This window comes from Centroberyx affinis, unplaced genomic scaffold, assembly GCF_046629955.1.
Source record: "Centroberyx affinis isolate AG114_WGS23_722 - 3 ecotype Tasmania unplaced genomic scaffold, CSIRO-AGI_Caff_v1 ptg002465l_1, whole genome shotgun sequence".
Taxonomy (NCBI): domain Eukaryota; kingdom Metazoa; phylum Chordata; class Actinopteri; order Beryciformes; family Berycidae; genus Centroberyx; species Centroberyx affinis.
The window spans coordinates 30241-51812 of record NW_027280698.1 but is presented as its reverse complement, the minus strand read 5'-3'; the positions used below and the strand labels follow the sequence as shown (position 1 = coordinate 51812).

The following is a 21572-nucleotide window of genomic DNA, read 5'->3' as shown; positions in this document are numbered from 1 at the left end:
ATTTAGCCAGCTAGCTAACATAACTAATGCATTAATATGAAGTCACGTTATCGTTATGTCTTTCTGTCGGCCCAACGTGACTTGGCTAACGTTAGCTAGACAGCTACGTTAAGTTACCATGTTAGCCAAAAAATTAACTAATTAACTAACTAGCTTAACTAAGCGCTCCCCGCTTACGTCTGATTTTCCTGTTGGGGGACTGCCCATTGAAAACAACAGAGCAGGGGGGCGGGGTTAGAGCAGGGGGGCGGGGTCCGAGGGGGAGCAGAATATTTGAAACGGAACGTACTTGCCCTTAAGCAGGCCTCATAATTAATAATAAGAATAAATAATACAAATTACACAGAACAATGAGTAATGAACTATTGCAGATGAGTTCATTTCATAAATATGTCTAAATCCTCTAAATATTGTTTGTTTACTTGCATTTATATTTATCACCTGTTCGTGCACCGGAATTGACGGACGATCACAATGCATCCTGGGAAATATGCGCTTGTGAAGTCTGCATCGTTGTTGACTCGCTCCCTCAGGAAGTTCACTTCAGTTATCAGTTCAGTTATCAGAGTGATGGAACGACACTTAAGATGGAGGAGGGGAAGTCCACAAGGGCCGGGGGGAAACGACTAATGAAACGCACCGCTAGTGTGAAGGTGTTGAGGCGGAGGGGCGAGTTCTTAACCTGGGGGGTCGGGACAAGATTTATAGGATAGGAAAAAAACAGATGTTTCTACTATACACGTTTATTATCATGTCTACTTCCAATTTTTCTCTGTTTGACTTTTTCTTGCTGAAATACTGAACAGTTTCCAGTCTCTCAGCCTCCTCTGATGATCAAATGAAACGAGTTGAAAAGGGGAAATGATCCTCATGACATCACTTTGTTTTAAAGACCCATGAAATGAAAAACAACTTTACTACTTTCTACTTTTTTTTTTTTATCGTTTCCCCCGATGTTGCTGGACTTAATGTTCACCTGTTCACCAGTACAGGCCAAAAACATGACAAAAAATATTCATTTCTAGAAATTTGATATCAAAGTGAATAGAGCGCCTCGTTCCGATAAACAGCACATTTCAGTTGATGACAAACATTTCATCCAATCAAATTTTGATAACCGAGTTATTTATTTTTTTTCCCAGCATGCAGCTCAGTTCAGCTGCAGCACGGACAAAGGAGTGTTTTTGTTTCCGGCTCTTCACCTAAAACTCTTTTCCGCCACAACCACTTCCTCCATATCTCATTAATATTCAGATAAGCCCCGCCCACTGACGCTTCCCGCCCGAACTTCCTGTTTCATTCAGAAATACGGAGCTGATGTTGAAGACCTGGAGTGTTGATTCTTCAGTGATAGTTATGTGGAGACAGTTCATCCTCTCATGGAGCAGATGTGGCTCTTCTGAACTGTCTGAGGTGTTCAGTTAATGAAAACTGGCACAGTGTTGATTTCCACACTGATGACTCTGCTGTGGATATGAAACTCTTCTTTCTTACTTACTTTCTGCTTTTCTTTCTTTGCTTCCCTCCTTCCTTTCTGTCTTTCTTCCTCATTTCCTTCCTTCCATCTCTGCCTTTCTTTCTCTTCCTTTCTTCTTCCTTTCTTCCCATCTGCCTGTCTTTCTTTTTTCTTCTTCCTTCCCATCTCTGCCTATCTTTCTCTTTCTTTCTTTCTTTCTTCTTCCTCCCCATCTGTCTTTCTGTCTTTCTTCTTCCTTCCTCCCCATCTCCTTCTTTCTTTCTTTCTTACTCTCTTTCTTCCTTTCTTACTCTCTTTCTTTCTTACTTTTTCCTCCCCATCTCCTTCCTCCCCATCTCCTTTCTTTCTTTCTTTCTTACTCTCTTTCTTTCTTCTTCCTTCCTCCCCATCTCCTTCTTTCTTTCTTTCTTTCTTCCTTTCTTACTCTCTTTCTTTCTTACTCACTCTCTCTTTCTTTCTTTCTTCTTCCTTCCTCCCCATCTGTCTTTCTTTTTCCTCCCCATCTCCTTCCTCCCATCTCCTTTCTTTCTTTCGTTCTCTTTCTTTCTTCTTCCTTCCTCCCCATCTCTTTTTCTTTCTTTCTTTGTTTCTTACTCTCGTACTCTTTCTTTCTTACTCTCTTTCTTTCTTACTCTTTCTTTCTTCCTTCCTCCCCATCTCTGTCTTTCTTTTTCTTTCTTTGTTTCTTACTCTCTCTCTTTCTTTCTTTCTTTCCTTCTTTGTTTCTTATTCTCTTTGTTTCTGTCTGTCTTTCTTTCTGCCTTTCTTTCCTACTTTCTTTCTTACTCTCTTTCTTTCTTTCTTTCTTACTCTCTTTCTTTCTTCTTCCTTCCTCCCCATCTCTCTTTCTTTTTCTTTCTGTTTCTTACTCTCTTTCTTTCCTTCTTTGTTTCTTACTCTCTTTGTTTGTTTGTTTCTTTCTGTCTGTCTGTCTTTCTTTCTTTCCTTCTTTCTTTCTTACTCTCTTTCTTTCTCTCTTTCTTTCTCACTCTCTTCCTTTCTTCAGCATGTGACTGATGCTCTGGTGTTGGGGAAGCGTTGCTGTAATCTATCTGTTCCTGCCGGTCGGCACGGTGCAGCTCCGGCTCCGCGGGTTGTTATTCATCCGGACGGAGCGGGCCGAGAGGCACGCTATGAACTCTGGGTAAACAAGGAGCGGAGCGGGCTGGATTAATGCGGACTGGTGGAAATCACAGCGGGGGTGGGGTGGGGGGGTGGGGGGGGGACCGGCAGGCTCCTGCGGGACGAGGTTCATGTTGGGGAGCGGAGCAGCAGGCTGGATGTTGTCGGTAAATGAGAAGAGAGAGGAAAGCAGCGATATGTTTTTCACAGCAGGAGTCTGAGAGCCGGTCTGCTGGGAGGAGCCACACACTAAAGGATCAGTCCAGGGGTTTTGTTCCTATATATAATTCCTCTCTTCCTCCTGTAGTTGTTGGACCCACAGACAGTATTAACAATAATAATTTATATAAGTTTATTTATATAGCACCTTTCGAGAACAGACGTCACAAAGTGCTTCACAGTAAAACAAAGAAAGCAGCAGACATTAAATGCAGACATCCAGCTAAAAACATAAGACATCACAAAAATGGATAAAGAAAAATGAAACAAAAGCAAGTCTAAACAAATGGGTCTTGAGCTGCTTTTTAAAAGTGTCCACAGTGTCCACTGATCTTAAGTCCAGTGGGAGAGAGTTCCAGAGTTTAGGAGCCACAACCTCAAAAGCACAGTCTCCCTTTGTCTTAAGCCTGGAGCGAGGAACAGCCAGCATCAGAGGACCTCAGAGTCCTCCTGGTAGTATAAGGCTGCAGCAGCTCTTTGATGTAAGCAGGTGCCTGATCACGCAAGGCTCTGAACCTGATTACAAGAATTAGAAGATTAGAAGAATGGATTCTGAATTTGATGGGAAGCCAGTGTGAAGACATCAGGATTGGTGCTACATGAGACCTTTTGGAGGACTTGGTAAGAAGCTTGGCAGCAGCATTTTGGACCACTTGGAAGCGGTTTAGGGATGTGTTTAGAGCTGCAACGATTAATCGATTAATTGTCAACTATTAAATTAATCGCCAACTATTTTGATAATCGATTAATCGGTTTGAGTCATTTTTAAGAAATATAAGTCTAAATTCTCTGATTCCAGCTTCTTAAATGTGAATATTTTCTGGTTTCTTTCCTCCTCTATGACAGTAAACTGAAATATCTTTGGGTTGTGGACAAAACAAGACATTTGAGGACGTCATCTTGGGCTTTGGGAAACACTGATCCACATTTTTCACCATTTTCTGACATTTTATAGACCAAACAACTAATCGATTCATCGAGAATGAAAATAAACGTTAGTTGCAGCCCTAGATGTGTTGCTAAGACAGGTGAAAAGAGAATTACAGTAATCAAGACGGGAGGAAATAAACGCAATGTATAATCATCTCCATCTCAGCTATGGACACAGTGGACCTGAGTTTAGCACTGTTTCTCAGCTGGTAGAAACAGGAAGGAACCAAACAATTTACAATGTTGGTCAAGACTCAAAGCCTGGCCCATAGAAACGCCTAGATTACGGAGGGTAGGTTTAACAGAAGAGGATAAAGAGCCAAGACTTTCCATCACCTTCGGGACAACGTCATCTGGGGGCAGAAACAAGAACTTCTGTTTTGTCAGTATTTAGCTGAAGAAAATTATTCGCCATTTATTGTCTCCAGTCAGCTGTCAGTTGAAGCGGCGAGCTCCTGAGTCCAAACTGTTTCTAAAAATATCCAAAGACAAGACAGTAACTAGGAGCATGGTGAATGGAAACTGTAAAATACCACATTGTAGATCTACATTTGGACAATCAGCTTTCTCCATAAAGGGCTGTCAACTCTGGAACACATTACCAATTGAAATCAAATTAATTCCAGATATAAAATCTTTTACAACAAAGGTTAAGTGCTGGCTAAAAGCAAACCAGAGCTGTACTAATTTTTAGCTAATTGTACTCTAAATTACTATTGGTGTATGGTGTATGTGTATTGGTGTATTGTGGTATATGTATTGTGGTATGTGTATTTTATTGTATTTCCATATCTGTAGTGACAGAGTAGAGTACATGTGAAAGCCCAACTAGGGACAAGAGTTGAAAATTAGCAATAGCTATAAATTCTCTGTGCAGCATGGTGTGTGTGTGTGTGTGTGTGTGTGAATGCATGCATGTGGGCGTGTGTGTGGGTGTCAGAACTTTATTGAAGCGAGGTATTCTTCTTCTTCTGCTGTTTATGAGACGTTTTTATTAAAGAACATGTCAGTCTTTCTTCTTCCTCCTCATTTTCCTCCTTTCTTTTCCACCTCCGCTGCCTCCTCCTCACACACACGCACACACACACACACACACACACACACACACTCCTCCCATCATGCCCTGCTTACAATTCAATTTCCCATCACCCCTGTAATAAAGCTCAGGCTGCGTGAAGAGGATCTCTCCAGGGAAACGCGTTGGACTTATAAAGAAATTGTCCGATATGAAATGTGATCATAAAACATTTACAGATTTCCTGCAGCTGCTAACAGGAACCTGATATCGCTCGGTAATATTTTGATTTCCCTGCATCCCAGCACACACTCATCTACACATAAGAGTCAGAGAGAATGAGAAGAAAGGCAGGCATTGAGGCATAAGACACACACGCTCACACATACACACTCACATGCATGCACACAGACACACAAACACACACCACACACATACACACATTTACACACTCAAAAACACAAAAACCCCTGCAAGCATTTCATGGACGGTGGCGTGCAGGAGGAAGTCTGACATCAAAATATCCACAGTAAAATAAATAAGAAATCTTATTAAAAACAGCTTTGGAAACAGTTTTGAACTTCTATCAGAAAGATATTTAGGTCCTGACTTCACAAGACGATGCTTTGTCTGTATCACCATCTCACAGGAATTTGCTAAGATTTCTGACATTCATGGCGCCCCCTATTGGCTGGTTTTACAATAATCTTACACACATGGTTCAACAGCTTTTTAGAACATATTTTGCACATTTTGTGATGATTGGATAAATAGTTTTTGAGTTGCAATCAAATTTGTGTTAGGCCACACCCCTTTTGGCATTTAAAAAGGGCCTGCCTAAAATGGGCGTGGCTAAGTTCAACATCAACCCAAACTATGTCACTGTAAAAATGCACATTAAAACAGCTTTGGAAACAGTTTTGAACTGATATCAGAAAGATATTTAGGTCCTGACTTCACAGATCGATGCAGGCAGAAGCTCTGGACGACTACGCACATTGTCTCAAAATTTCATGTCTGTATCGATTAACATCTCACAGGAATTTTCGAAAATTCATGTCAGGTCCTCGCACTTTCCTGGAATTTTCTATCATTATGTGATAGACAATAAAGTTTTTTGAATCTTGAATCTTGATTTGTGGCGCCTCCTATCAGCCGATTTTATAATAACCTTACACGCATGGTTCAACAGCTTTTTGAAACATATTTAGCATGTTCTGTGATGGTTGGAGAAATAGTTTTTGAGTTATAATCAAATTTGTGTTAGGTGTGCACAAATTTGATTATAACTCAAAAACTATTTCTCCAACCATCACAGAACATGCTAAATATGTTTCAAAAAGCTGTTGGCATTTAAATAGGAGTATCCTAAAATACTAATTATTAACAACTAATACTAAAAAATTTTGTTTTTATTGATCTTATCTAATGTCTTATATACCTTGTGTAAAGCACTTTGAATTTCCGTACGCCTTGCCTTAAAATGGGTGTGGGAAGTTCGACATCAACCCAGACGAGCACAAAATTGACAATATGATGTTATGGCACAGTGAAAATTCATAATAAAACAGTTTTGGAAACTGTTTTGAACTGATATCAGAAAGATTTAGGTCCTGATTTTCACAAATCGATGCAGGCAGCAGCTCTGGACGACTACAGACGACTCAACTTTCATTCGGTCAGAGACACTTACGTCAAAGGAGATTGGACCATTATAGCACTAATGGTTATACAGTTTTATACCATGGTCTGGGTGAATACTCGATTCGGATTGGCTCCATTATCAGGAATTAATGGACACCTACTCAGTAGTAGTAGTTCCAGTGAAACTGTCTGTTCACCGTTCTAAATTAATGCGCTGGCTACGTAGCATCAGCCTGTATCTAAAATGAGTAACCATAGCAACAGGGACGCAGTCAAAGCCTCGGTTTACAATTTGCATGTTCGTGAAAATCTTGATATTGATTGACTGTGGTTGTACTGGTCAGCTTCCAGGTGTGAATATGTGTGAATGTGATCAGGGCGTTCCTGAAAAAGAGAGCATTGCTCTCAGTGAAACTCCCTCTGAATAAATAAAGGTGAAAAAAAAAAGAAAAAAAAAGTTGTATCTAAGGTTCGTCCTATTTACTGGAGTAGTGAACAACGTTTCCATTGCATAAGAACCTTATGGGATGGTAATGATTGTTCCAGGTATTAGTCAAACCCTCAGGTGTTACCAGGGAAACTGAGTTATGGCTTGTGAAAAACTTTAGATTTTGATTACAAAACGCATGAAAATATAAATTAATGGTGTTCATTTTCTTTTCTTTGGCAAGTGACCGTGGTATAAGCGGGATAATGCCCTTCGAGGTGTCCATTATCAGGAATGAAACCTCGTTGGGCATTATCCTTTACGTATTTGGCGGGAAAGGCTCTGCTCTTGAGGAAGCTCCCCAATGAATCCAAGCAGCATGCGAGAGATTCTGCGGGGAGCGCAATAAACCCCCCCAAGGCATGCAGACATATCATTAATAATATGAAACCAACATAAAACCAGGTAACTCAAGAGAGAGCTTGCACAGCATCCTGGGAGCAGATAATACAGGAGGAGGTTGGGGTGGTGGAGGGAGTTTGCATCGACTTGGGTCAACAGCAGCAGAGGCAGAATGATCAGATTATAAAGATCGCCTCATTGACTTGTTTGAATGTGATTGGTGATGAGCCAGCTTGGATCGGACAGCTGATAATCAACCAATCAGCTGACAGCGTGCACAACTTCAGTGTTCTGCCTGAACTAACGCCATGCTCCATTTTTGGCGTTTTATTTACTCTGGTTTTCAGTGTTGGTGCAGGTCGCTGTTTCAACATCTATTCAGTGTCTAGATGTTTGCTGCAAGCAACCAATAAAGTCAAAACTTTTATTGTCATATGCACAGTTAAAAACAAGTTTCCAAGTACAATGAAATTCTTCCTTTGCCTTCCACTCTGAATGCCATTTATCAAGAAACACAAGGTATAAAAAAAGTAGATAAGATAGTAATATACAGTACTGTACAAAAGTCTTAGGCACCAGAAACTTTTGATTTCATTATTTTTGAAAGCCTCTTTGCTTTACAGATTTTTTTTTTTACATGTGCCCAAGAGTTTTGCACAATACTGTATAATAATAATAATAATAAAATAATAATAATAATAATAAATATCCAAAGAACGCTATGTACAATATACAGAGTAATATTAAGTGACGAAATGTCTGTGCAAAAAGTCCTGTGCAAATGTTTGTGCAAAATGTCTGTATGCAGACAGTGGGTAAATGTCTGTGGGTGTGCAGAATGGAGTGTGTATATGTGTGTGTGTGGTGTGTGTGTGTGTGTATGTAGTAAAGAGGTCAAAGGTCAGAGTGACAATAGATGCTGTGAAATGTTTCTGTGACCCTGGAATGATCATGTATGACAGAGAAGTGTTTGGGAAAGAAATGAGAGCCGAGGTGAGAGGCAGGAAGGTTTTTCTTTGTATGAAAGCATAATACAGAGAGAGAGAGAGAGAGAGAGATACAGGTGGAGGGGAAGAGTGAACAATAATGCAGCCTGATTTCAAGTGTGGTGGGGGTGGAGAGATGGAGTCGGCCTTTGGTCGGCTAAACGATAATGTGAAATGAATGTGAAGAAAGCACAGAGGAAGACTGTGCAGCAGAAGGATTTGATGAAGATGTGATGAAACCTCTCAGTCTCTGCCAGGTCATCATCTTCTGTTTATCCTTCTCTTATCCTCTCTCACCCCTCCATCGCTGCTTCTCTCTCTTGTATTCCCTCCCTGTCTTCGCCCCCCCCGACCCTCCTGCTTCTCATTTATGATTTGTTGTGTTAGTCAAGCCGGTTTACTGTGTTTTCTGACTACATATGCTATGCAAACTCCATGCTGGTGATAATTAGAAGACCTTTTCAAAATGTATGCAAGGAAATTGTTTTACGTTATATAAATCCTTGGTGAGATCTCATCTTGAATTTGCAAGTTTGGTCTGGTGTCATTTTAAATTAAAATATATAGAAAAAATTGAGAAGGTTCAGAGAAGAGCTACTAAACTAATTCCAGGTCTGAAAGAGATGTCATATGAAGAAAGGTTAAGAAAACTACAACTACCAACTCTATTGTACAGGAGACACAGAGGAGATATGATCGAGGTCTATAAGCTTGTTCACAGAATTTATGACATCACAGCCGAGCCTGTCCTCCACTTTTGGAAAAATAGGTATGAGTTAAGAGGGAACTCTTTAAAATTATTTCCACTAAGGTGTTTCTTTGAAAAGAGATGTAGAGGATGTAGTGCTCCTTCAGTTAATCCTTTTAAAAATAGATTGGATAAATACTGGTCAACAAAGGATATTCTGTATAATTATAAAGCTGATCTGTGATTATTTGTGATTATCTGTGAAATTATTGTGATTAAAAAAAAAAAAAAAAACCTATATTGTAGTATTTTTTTGTTGTTGTATGGTTGTTTTGAGTTGTAGAGTCTGGTGTGGAGGATTTATATCCTGTGCAAGAAAATTTTCGGTAACACTTTATAATAACCATCATTAATAAATGGTAAATTGATAGTTAATTAAACTTTAGTTAATAGTTATTTTACTGTTAACAAACAATGAAATGATCATTAATAATGTTTACTAATTATTAGTAATGCTATAATTTATGTTATTTTATCATTTGTTTGTGTAATATAAAATCATTTGTTTATAAATGATATATTGTATCATAGCTGATAAGAGACGGTAAAAAGGGTAAAAAGCTATGATACAATATAAATTTATAAACAAATGATTTTATATTACACAAACGAATGATAAAATAACATAAATTATAGCATTACTAATAATTAGTAAACATTATTAATGATCATTTCATTGTTTGTTAACAGTAAAATAACTATTAACTAAAGTTTAATTAACTATCAATTTACCATTTATTAATGATGGTTATTATAAAGTGTTACCAAATTTTCAATAAATTTCTAAAAATATGAAGAATGAAGAGTCAGAAGTCCATGTGTTCATCTCCATACGGCTGTGGGACATTTATCATACAGTAATACAGCAGTATGGTGTGCAAATGTCTCCCATCCACTAACATGCATCCGTCTGTGCTGACCTTATAAAGTGAGTATGGAAAATAAACAGTGTGTGTATGCCTACATGAGCGGAGGCAGATAGAGGAAGCTTGTTGAGGAGAAGCTGCATCAGAGAGCCGGAGATCTTCGATTCGGGACATTCTCCCCCAGCCTCTCTGCAGACGACCCAGACTCCGCCCCCTCCTCCACCTTGGCTCCGCCCCCAGCCTCTCTTTGGCTGCTCCGGCTCCAAAAAATGTCAACATGGCGGCGACCGTGAACACAATCTGCGGGCTTCAAAACTGCCCTTCAGAAGACAATGAGTAACGTCACACACACACTACTCCACCTGTTTTGCGCACACACACACACACACATTTCTAGCTCTGCAATCAGCCAGCCAGCTCAGTGGATTAACAGGGTTTGCTCTCTGGTGGCTCTCTGTATTTGATCAGATAAATGGAGTTCAGATCAGATAAAAGTTCAGGAAGAGATTCTCCTATAAAACCCCATTTCTGTGAGAAGGAAAGAGAAGCGACTTTTAAACGCTTAAAGTTATTTTTCTGTTTCCAGAGGCTCTGTGATGATAAATAACATTTCAGCACTGATAATAGTCAAAAAGCACCATCATTTCCCACCTGCATTTCAAAAGAAAACCGGTCTGGTATTTAAAGTTTCTAAACCTCCGAGGTTTGACGAGGCGCGGCGTCAGGTTGATGTCTTCATTAAGGTGACCGTAACACAGATGAGCCGGCTCTCAGGCTCATCTGCTTTGCTTTAATCCCCTGCGGTCCTGATCGATCCGCCTCCCTCCGGAGCGAGAGGAGAAGCCGGGCCGATGTGTCACAGTCAGCCGCCGAGGAGAAAGAGTTCCAATCGAGTCAGAAAATCTCCCTCCTGCTGCTGCTCTTTTTAAAAAAGAGCGTAAACATTATGTGAGGAAAGCAGTGGGATCACACATGCAGACGGGAATCGATGGAGCCAGAGCCTGAACGCCTCGACGCCTCGAGACGAGACAAGACAGCATCACACTCAGCTGTCCTGGGAAGACAGTAGGCTTGGGCGGTATCTATTTTTTCATATTTTCATATTTTTTCGTTCTCAATGGAGAATGAAAATTAAACGAACGGAATGGACACCGTTATAGGCAAGCCTGTAACATGTTCAGTTAAAGGTGGTCTTAAACAAAATAAGTAGGCCTAATAGGCCTATTGGCTGATTGCGTATAGCTCCATGCTTGACTATTAATAAGGGAAAAAAGTACAAATGGCAAATCGCAACTATTTTAGCTGAACAAAAAAGATAGAAAAATAGGGCCCGCCTATACAAATAAAAAGGCTGAATAACTTAATTAAAAATTAAATCCTTCGCCTACAAGTAGGGCTAGCCTAATAGGAAAAAGCGAATCAATGGCACATCATTTGGTTTATCTAACGCGTATCTAACGCGGACCTCAATCCTCTTGGTTCTTTGTGAAGAAGACGAGCATATTTACTTTATCTGCCTTCAGTTGGGAGCGTTGTGGGGTGACCGTGTTCCCTGCTGTGCTGAATATTCGCCCAGACGCTGCACTTGAAACACATATGCAGAGTAGAGGTCTTCACGGGTCCAAAATGACGGACCCGAACCCTAATGGACCCGGGAAATTTGTTCCGAGATCCGATTGGACCAGATAATTTAAAAAATATATATATATACCGACCCGATTTTGCCCGAGATATTACAGACCTGACCTGTCGGCATGTCCGAGAGGAGAGAGGCTCGGGTCGGGTCTATTTTATGGACCCGACAAACCCGGTAATTAAAATTGCTACTAAAAATGCCGTTCTACTGCTAAAAACTTTTATCATGTCGGATACAACATATGGTAGCCTAATAAAAGGAGATCAAAATAACAGAAAGACTTGCCAGGTTGTGCCATTCTACAGTAGATGACAGTGAGACTCTATAATGAATCTAGCAGCTACAATAGCTTACAACAGAAGAGGTGCCGCAAGGTTTGACCTCTTTATATCCATTTTCTTTTAGCTTATTTTTGACCTCAGTGAAGAAGGTATCCATCTTGTGCCTTTCCTCCGCTCCAACTCGCTGGCGCTGCTCAACGTTTTTTTCACCTTATTTTCGCTCTTTTAATCTGATCCTAGGTCAGCCTGATCATCACGCAAGTTACACAGCGCTTCCGTGTGTTTCTCGTCTCGTCACGTGATCAGCGCTGATCACAGGTCTTCTCGGATCCACTCGGGTGTTACACATAATGATGAACAGACCTGGGACCCGCGGCAATAGAATGGGACCCGGTTGACCATAATAAAACGTGGACCCGCGCGTGTCGCGCGGGGGCAAAAACCACTGGGAGCTCCCTTTATAGCGACCCTACTTCTCCATACATGTAACAATTAAACATATACAGTACTTGCCTTAAAGCCACGGTTGTTGTCCATCACACCGCACTGGTTGTGTTCTTAAGCATTCCGTAGTTTTGAATACAGCGGGGTTTTTGTCATGTCCGAGCCTGTCATTTCTCTCAAAAACAGCCTTCGGCTGTGTAATTGCGGGGTTCAACTGCTCCACAGTGCCATCTATCAGTTCGGAGGGTGTAGCGCATCGGTCACATAGCAATGGATTAGCCATTGCTATGGTTCTCCGAACCGAGACTAAACCCAAAATAGTCCCAAACAGGGGCAGAGGCATTTTTCTTCTTTACTCGTCCTGTATCCCCACCACTCGCAGTCACCATCTTTCTCAGCTCAGCTACCTGTTCCACCAGTAGAGACTGACCTCTGCTGGTGCGTGCCGTGCACTACAATACAGCATCTCTGTATCAGTTTAATAGAAAGAGGAGCGTCTGTATTTTTGACGGTATTGAAAATCATACCGTCGGTATTTCTAAATACCCTGGTATACCGTAATACCGTGATACCGCCCAAGCCTAGAAGACAGGGGGAGTGGAGAGTGGAGACTGATTGAAATGATCGGGACCCCTCCAGCCCCTCCAGCCCCCTCTGCACCTCCCAGCAGCTGATTTTTGGGTATCGGCTCGAGCCTCATTATCAATATTTGACCTTAAAAGCACTTTTGACAGCTTTATAATTCCAGACATCCTGCACAGATCCATGTCACTCCAAGTCCCTTTAAAGAAAGTCGGAAGTCACAAATTTGATGACTTTAGACTCGACTTGACAAAATCTAAAGACTTGCAACTTGATTTGGACTTTAATACCAATGACTTGTGACTTCACTTGGACTTGAGCCTTTTGACTTGAGCCTTTTGACTGTGCCACGAATCAATTCATTTCCCTTCATTTCCTGAATCAACTAACGTTAACGCTATTCATTCCCAGAAAGTCGACACTTCATTTCCCAGATCCACTTTGTTTGAACCAATCTGACAGCATCCAATCAAGTTGCAGGAGAGAACCATGAAGAAGTAACGTTTTGTTACTGGAAAAAAATGATACCAAAGATAATTTTGTTCACGTACAAAAACTATGCTATGGTCAACCAAAAACTGCAAGTATAAATTGCAGTATGCAAAACGGAGATGTCGGCCATTGTACAGCAATGATCTGTTAAAACAGACGAGAGTGTTGGGGGTTCCCTCCCCGACTCGTACTTTGATGTTCACCCGAAACGAGATGACAAATCGGCTGCTAAAAAAGCATTCATGATTTGTGTAAATTGAATATATTATTACTCTGTTGTTAAAATGGCATTACATTTGGTGAAGAGCGCATTATGACTTGTTTAGGACTCGAAACTCAAAGTGAAGGACTTGGGACTTGACTTGGGCCTTGTCAGTCTTGACTTGGGACTTGTCAGTCTTGACTCGGGACTTGAGTGTAAAGACTTGAGACTTACTTGTGAACTTGCAAAACAATGATTTGGTCCCACCTCTGCAAACTTATACTTTAAAGTTATCACCTCTTCCTCCCTGACAAAACAAATAATTTCTGTGTCGTGGCTCAGTATTCAAACTGTTGTAAAAGGGGAAAAGATATCATTTTATAGAACACCAATCACAAGCCTCCAGAGTTTGTCAGGCAGGAAGAGGCGATTACATCATATTTCTGAAAACTGATGAATTGTTAACAACATGGTTTGTGAAAAATTGTTCCAAAGGACACACAGAAAAACATCTTTTTTGCTCTTACTGATGCTGAACGCAGCTCCATCCACTGCTTCACCAAACTGAGATTAGACATTCAACATTCATGCACATTGTCACTTAACTTCTGCTGCTTGACTTCAGGGAGTAAGGATCATTATGAAATTAACATTAGCCACAGAAGAGGTGCATCATGTAACTAAGCAAATACTTCAGAGAGTAAGTACTGCTATGACAATAGCAGAGAGGGATGACAGGAAAGATTATTTCTCGTACTGTGGCAATGCATCCTTGTTTATGTTTCACCTTAAATAAAAAACATACATCATCCTTTTCCACACATCAAAACCAATTAGATAAACTCAAAAATGCACAGTCCTAAAACTGAAAATGAAATAAATAATTTGGTTTCAACACCTGAACACTATTTATAAAGATCAGGCATATTCGGTAAGTACCTCTTTAGGTATATATAAATATCATCATCATTCAAAGAATTCAACAATATATTCAAAACAATATGTTACAAAATAACAATATTTAGTTAACAATGAACATATACATTTCACAACATATTCATGAAAACCACAGCGATATACTCTCTCAACCCAATGCTGGGGTTATAAATAAGTGCTCATATTTTTGGCTCAAAGGACTTAACATCAGGTAGGTATTTAGGTAAGTAGTGCAATACTTATATATATAAACATCAAATAACAAATAACTGATTTTGAACACAAGATTTATTGTCAGTCTTTGTTGGACCTCCTCTCATCAGAACAAGTGTTCTTAAAGTGCTGCAGAAGAGCTCCCAGTGATGTCCAAACAGCATGAACAGTCCGAAAGCTACTGGCCACTCAGCTTACATCTAAGACTCTGCCTCTGCCAATTGTTTGACATACTATACAGAGAATATAGCTTCTGCATAAAAGCTTTAAAGTGATTGACAGAGTTTACCTCATCAACTGCATCTGACACAGCTAGTTCGAGTCTATGGTTCATACAGTGCCATACAAAAAGCTTTGAGAATCTTGAGATCAACCTGGTTGCTACTCCTGACTTTTTTCCTAACATGACGCTGGCTCCATCAGATACAAATGTTACCCAGTTTTCATGAAGCCATTCTTCTGTAAAGCCAGCATTAGTTAAACAAGTGAGTAAACCCTCTACTATGCCATCTGCTCTCTGATTTTCCAGTTCAACAAGCTCAAGGAATATGAATTCAGGGCTTTCTTCTTGAACTGATGCTTGACTGAAACTGTCATGACAGCTTTGTGACTTAAAGAAGAGGCCTCGTCAATTAGGACGGCTAACTTACTCGATGATGCTATTATGCTACTGACGATTTTCCTCTGCATCTCATTGGCAACATGTTTGGTTATTTGTGTTGCACTGTAACGTGAATGAAGTATTGAGCCCATCTTTATACCATTCAATTCCTGCAGCTCAATGAGGCTCTCATGGTTAGAAAAGGGTCTGTTCTTTTTGGCCAAATGGTAGGCTGTTTGAAACACAGCTTCGGTTTCCTTCATGTAGGACTCAGTCATAGCCTCCATCGCATTCTCAATTCTGTTGTTCTGCCATCTTCACAGCTTGACAAAGCATGTTTCCTCACCTTATTTCTCAAGGCTGACAGACTTATCTCTCTACTTCCCTGGTCAGACGCTTGAATTTCAAAGTTCATCCATATGGAGTTCACACTGCTACAGACCAGACACCCTGTGAAGCATAAACAAACAATGTAACTACTGTATTCACATCTGTGTCCATTTCTCCCATATACATACAAGCACACACACACACACACACACACACTGTATATTTCTCTGTGTCCACTGTTTTAGAAGCTACCAAAACTAACAATCTTCCTAAACCTACCCAATTTTTTGTTTTTGTATCCTAACCAGGGGCCTGTACTACGAAGCAAGTTCAACATACCCAGGATATCTTTCCGTGATCTGGCTTGACTAAGCCTAACAACCGCAATCACGCTAAGCGGTCACGGTGGTTATCAACTCGGTAAGTCAACCCAGGTTTTCCCAATCTAGGTATTTCACATACGAAGAACAAACTATAATACTGGAAAAATACGAAGAATTCAAACACATTATACAGGCAAAAAGCAACACAGTTGCAGCTGCAAAATCGCCGATTGTGTGAATGCGTAAGTTAATGGCCTTATAATATCACTGCCCCATCAATAGGGCACGAGTAGATCTGACAATAATTACATCTGTGTATTCCATTAAATTAATGTATTGCTTAGATATATTCTTCTGGCGTGTATGACATATCAGCCTTATTCTTTCAGCTGCAACCCCGGCGTGGTCAAACATCTTGGGAGCAAATAAAAAATAAATATAAAAATATAATCCAAAGTGGTAAATAGGCTTACTTTAATATCTTATAAGTACAACAAGTACAAGGCTTCAGTGCTCCAATCAGTCTCTGTCTCAGGATGATCTCGGTATAGAAAAGCACAATGAAATGGCTTTGACATTGCTTGCAGCCAACAGGAAAGAAAATGAGCTGAAGAAGACAGGGGGGGGGGCCCTCCTACACAGGAGTACACCCCTGCTGAGGAGCTGGCCCTTTCCAATAATCAGGGTCGCCCCTTGATGGAAGGGGTGGAAGGGGGTGTCACATCAGACCCTGGTGGAAGTAGCAGCTCCCAACAGCCCACATTTGTACAGGGTATGTGTCAATGTCTTACTGTTAAACTTCTGGGTTGCTAATAAAACACAATTATATAATATACTAATTATTGTGGGAGTAAGTAACATGTAGGCCTACCGTCTACTGTCTCTACAGTTGATGGGGAGACCTTGGTGTTGCTGCCACCACCCACTTATACACTGTCCCAGACAGAGGTAACAGCGAAAGCAACCTGTCATATACACTGGCATGTCATCTGTGGTTGCTGATCATGGATCAAACAGACCATTTACATGTCTCATTTTCCCAGGTGGAGGTCCTAGATGATGAGACGGTGTCCGCATGCTCAGAGAGAGCTTTGGAGGTACACTTTAGTCCTTTGTTACCAATTTTATGCAATGTTCAACTTGCCCATCTCAACACAGATGGTGAGAGCGTGGACACTTGGCTGTAATTGATTTATCTCCAATTACTTGCTATTGGTGGTGGTCTGCACATGGGACTAATAACTGCTTCAAGTGCTCTCTGTCCTAAAATGAATCAGTTGCTTCCATTGCTATGATGTTAATCTTGCAGGAAGAGAGAAATCTTCCTCCCCCTGAGCCTGTGGCCTCCACTTCTAGGCCAGGAGGATCACAAGTGGTAATGAATGAACCTTAATTTAAACAGGGCGGTCAATGTGACATTTGCACCTTCCTTCAAGTGAGCCTTGCAAAGGGACAATGCTTAAATGTTAAAGCAACTGTATTGTGTGCTGTACATGTGTCAGGTTGGAGCAGACAATGTGAGGTCCCTGTACAAGAGGACCTTGGAACTAGATATTGAAGAAAAAAAACTAGACATAGAGTATAAGAAACATCTCATCAAAAAAGTGAAACTCGAGGTGGAGAAACTGGAGTACGAAAATAATTAAACTAAAATTTATTTCCATTTGTTTCCAGGAACGGGAGAACAAACAATGACTTCAGAATAAAGAGTTATAAATGAAAAGAACAATAGGTGTGTTCTTTGTGTGTGTGTTGAGGCAAAAAATTGCTGAGTGATGGCCTCTCTCACAGCCCTGCCAGTAGGGTGGTCCAGGGTGATGGGGTCCACAACATCAGGGGGCTGTGGGTTGACAGGAGGGGCTCTCTCCTTCCGGATGGTGGCTACGTTGTGGAGCACAACACATGCGGTTATTATTCTGCAAGCCCGGTCTGGGGCCACTCTGAGCCCACGTAGACAGGTGAAGCGGGCCTTCAGTATGCCAAATGTCATCTCTATCCTGGCCCTGGTCCTGGCAAGGGCCACGTTGAATCTGGTTTGTGGCCCTGCATCAGGGTCAGGATAGGGGGTCATTAAGAAGGGCTGGCAGGCGTACCCCCTGTCTCCTAGCAGCACTCCAGTGAACAGCCCATAACAAAATGATATGCAATGTACAGTTGTCCTACCCTGCTCAAATCTGTGGCACAGTGCTGACTCCCTGAAGATCCGGGAGTCATGGACTGACCCAGGCCACTTTGCCTCAATGCTGGTGACCATGCACTGATAATAATAATAATAATAGTACATTAGTCTTGTATAGCACTTTTCTAGGTACTCAAAGATGCTTCACATACAGGGTAAAATCATTTAATAGGTGCATTTATAATAAAAAAAATAAAATAAAATAGATAAAAGACAAGAATAAAAGTAGGTGGTTAAAACTAGAGGAATCATGAGGTGGACGGACGGGAGAGAGAGGGAAGGAGGTTAGCAGGTGAAAGCGAGCTTGAACAGGTGGGTTTTGAGGGCTTGTTTGAAAGATGGTAGGGTGTTAGCCTGACGGATGTGGTTGGGGAGGGCGTTCCAGAGGGAGGGTGCAGCAACTGAAAAGGCCCTGTCACCCCAGGTCCGGAGCTTGGTCCTGGTGGTCTTTAGAGTGGTAGTGGCAGCAGACCTGAGGCATCGGGTAGGGGTGTGTCGGGGGAGGAGGTCGGAGAGGTAGGGAGGGGCCAGGTTGTTTATGGCTTTGTAGGTGATGAGTAGTATTTTAAAGTCAACCCTGTATTTGACCGGGAGCCAGTGGAGGTTGTGAAGGACAGGGGTGATGTGATCTCGGCGGCGGTTGGAGGTGAGCAGGCGGGCAGCGGAGTTCTGGACGTATTGAAGTTTATTGAGGATTTTGTTGGGTGAGCCGTAGAGGATGCTATTGCAGTAGTCGAGTCTGGAAGTTATGAGGGCATGGATAAGTGTTTCGGCAGCGGCAAAGGACAGGGAGGGCCGGAGGCAAGCAATGTTCCTGAGGTGGAAAAAGGCAGTTTTTGTGACCTGGTTGACTTGAGGTAGGAAGGAGAGGGTGGGGTCAAGGATGATTCCGAGGTTGCGGACCTGGGTGGAGGGGGTGACAATGGAGCCGTCGATGTTGAGTGAGAAGGTCTGGGCGGAGTGGGTGAGGGAGTGTGGGCCAATGATGAGGACTTCAGATTTATTGCAGTTGAGTTTGAGAAAGTTCTGTTGCATCCATGATTTAATGTCAGCAAGGCAGGAGGTGAGGGTGGAGTGAGTGGTTGAGGTGACGGTCTTGGAGGAGAGGTAGAGTTGAGTGTCATCGGCGTAGCAGTGGAAATGGAGGCTGTGTTGGCGGAGGATCTGTCCAAGGGGAAGGATGTACAGGATGAAGAGGAGGGGACCAAGCACTGAACCCTGGGGGACACCATGGGTGACCAGGGCGGTGGAGGATTTGCAGTTGTTTATGGAGATGTATTGATGTCTGTCAGAGAGATATGAGGTAAGCCAGGAGAGGGCGGTGCCGGTTATGCCGAGGGAGTGTCGAAGGCGTGCGAGGAGGATGGAATGGTTGATGGTATCAAAGGCGGCGCTGAGGTCAAGGAGGATGAGGATGGTGAGGAAGCCAGAGTCAGCAGAGAGAAGTATGTCGTTGGTGATTTTCAGTAGGGCAGTTTCGGTGCTGTGTTTGGAACGGAAGCCGGATTGGAAAGGTTCGTAGAGGTTGTTGGAGTCGAGGTGGGATTTGAGCTGAGCAGCAACAGCTCGCTCAAGGATTTTGGACAGAAATGGGAAGTTAGAGATCGGCCGGTAGTTGTCGGGGTTGTCAGGGTCAAGACCAGGTTTTTTCAGTATGGGGGTGACAGCAGCAAGCTTGAGGGGGAGGGGGACGAGGCCAGTGGACAAAGAGGAGTTAATTATACTGGTGATGAGTGGGGAGAGTGAAGGGAGGCAGGCCACAGGTCACAGGTCACAGGTCATCTGCAAAAACATTTGGGGTTAACAATACTTCCACATGATAACAGCATTAAGGTAAATGTAGCATCAATGTGCATTTGAAAGGACCCCCTGGTGGAGTGAATGATAGTCCAACTGTGACACCTGTGCTGTGTGAATATTTCCATATGTGCTAAGAGGGAATTACCTTAATTATCCAGGCTACTGCATTACTTACTAAAACACACACAATGAGGTGTGTGTGTGAATTACCAAACATATATATATATATATATATATGTATATATATATATATCAGAATCAGAATCACTTTATTGCCAAGTAGGTAATCAGATTACATACAAGGAATTTGAATATAGGAATATAAAGGTACTGTACTACATGGAAATACGTGGGATAACAGCAAGGTGGGATAGAAATTCAAACTTGGGGCAGGATATTGCTATTGATGTGCAAATTGAATGTAAAATGTGCCTTGTGCATTGCAAATTATCATTGCAAGATTTACCTGAATGTTGAGGCTGTGGAATGACTTGCGATTCACATAATCGGCTTCATTCTCACCCAGACGTGCAGAGATGGGGATGTGGGTGCAATCAATGGCACCGATCACTCTGGAGAACCCTATGACAGGAGTAGGCCTTATTTAATATGCAACAGTATACGTCATACGGTCTACATTATGTAGGCTATAGATCAAGTAGTCAAATAGGTTAATGTGTACCTGCTATGTCATAGAAGTCCTCTTTTATGGACTGCGTGGGCAAGTGCCCAGGGAACACGATAAAGGCATCCAATAGCTCTGTTAGCGCACGTGCCACCTTATGGATTGCGCTGCAGACTGTATTTTTGCTCAGGTCCTCCGCATCTCCCACAGCATACATGAAACTACCCGTGGCAAAGTAGCACAGGGCAATGCATAGGGTCTGCGGGACTGTGAGCGCACGACTCCGACCTGTGACCACCGAGAATCTATATCTTTCATATAAGAAATCATCAGGGAAAGCCAAGGGGTTTTGCCAGTCTCTAAACACTCTTTCTCTCCTAAGAGTCCCTCTCACGATCCGCGCACCGAGGTCCACGGGATCTTCGATGAATGGTGATGCCATTTGGAGAAAAATGATTGGTCAGTGGGCAGTGCTTTTATGCCTGTTCTTCTGTTATCTAGAACATAACCTGCTCCGGAGCAGGTTAGCCGTGCAGCATAAATTGCCATGGTGATCTACCCCGGTAAGAAGTGAACCGCCTTCGTGACACTGAAAACCCAGGGTTAAACCTGAAGTTACCTCGCTAACCCCAAATCCTGCTTCGTAGTACAGGCCCCAGGGGTTCTTGGATTTAAAATCTTCTTTTTGTTTGGCTGTCCACAGGTCTGGCCAGTCATTATTGGTGTCTACAAAAAAACAACATGAGTGATTGAATTATAGGCTATAAATGGTAACAATGGAAACAATTACCATAACCTGAACGTTACTGAATTTAGTTCATTGACACAAGAATTTCAAACTAGACTCACTAACTAAGTTAATTGGAACCTACAGGTAGCTGCCAAAATAATGGAAGCCTTCAAGTAATTGAGGGATGCATATTATATTGAAAGCAGGCTCTCTTGTGGTGCCCTGCTGCCAAATTGGTCCCCCTCAATGTGTGACTGACTGTTTCTTCCATGACATACAGTAACGGGCAAATGGTAATGTCGAGCCCTGACATATGTTATTAACATAATTTACAAGGTCCTGCTATTAAAAAGTGCTCACCG

The 21572-nt window shown here is 41.9% G+C and overlaps 1 protein-coding gene across 1 annotated transcript; it reads right to left on the bottom strand.

The window, feature by feature from the left end:
* Nucleotides 1–3219: 3219 nt before the first annotated feature.
* Nucleotides 3220–20922, bottom strand: LOC139656375 (putative nuclease HARBI1). Its single transcript, XM_071533927.1, has 5 exons — nt 20538–20922; nt 20322–20437; nt 19825–19837; nt 17604–18138; nt 3220–3334 (listed from the first exon to the last, which is right to left on the bottom strand). The coding sequence occupies exons 1-5, from the start codon at nt 20920–20922 to the stop codon at nt 3220–3222; spliced, it is 1164 nt and encodes a 387-aa protein (XP_071390028.1).
* Between the last annotated feature and the right edge of the window lie 650 nt (nt 20923–21572).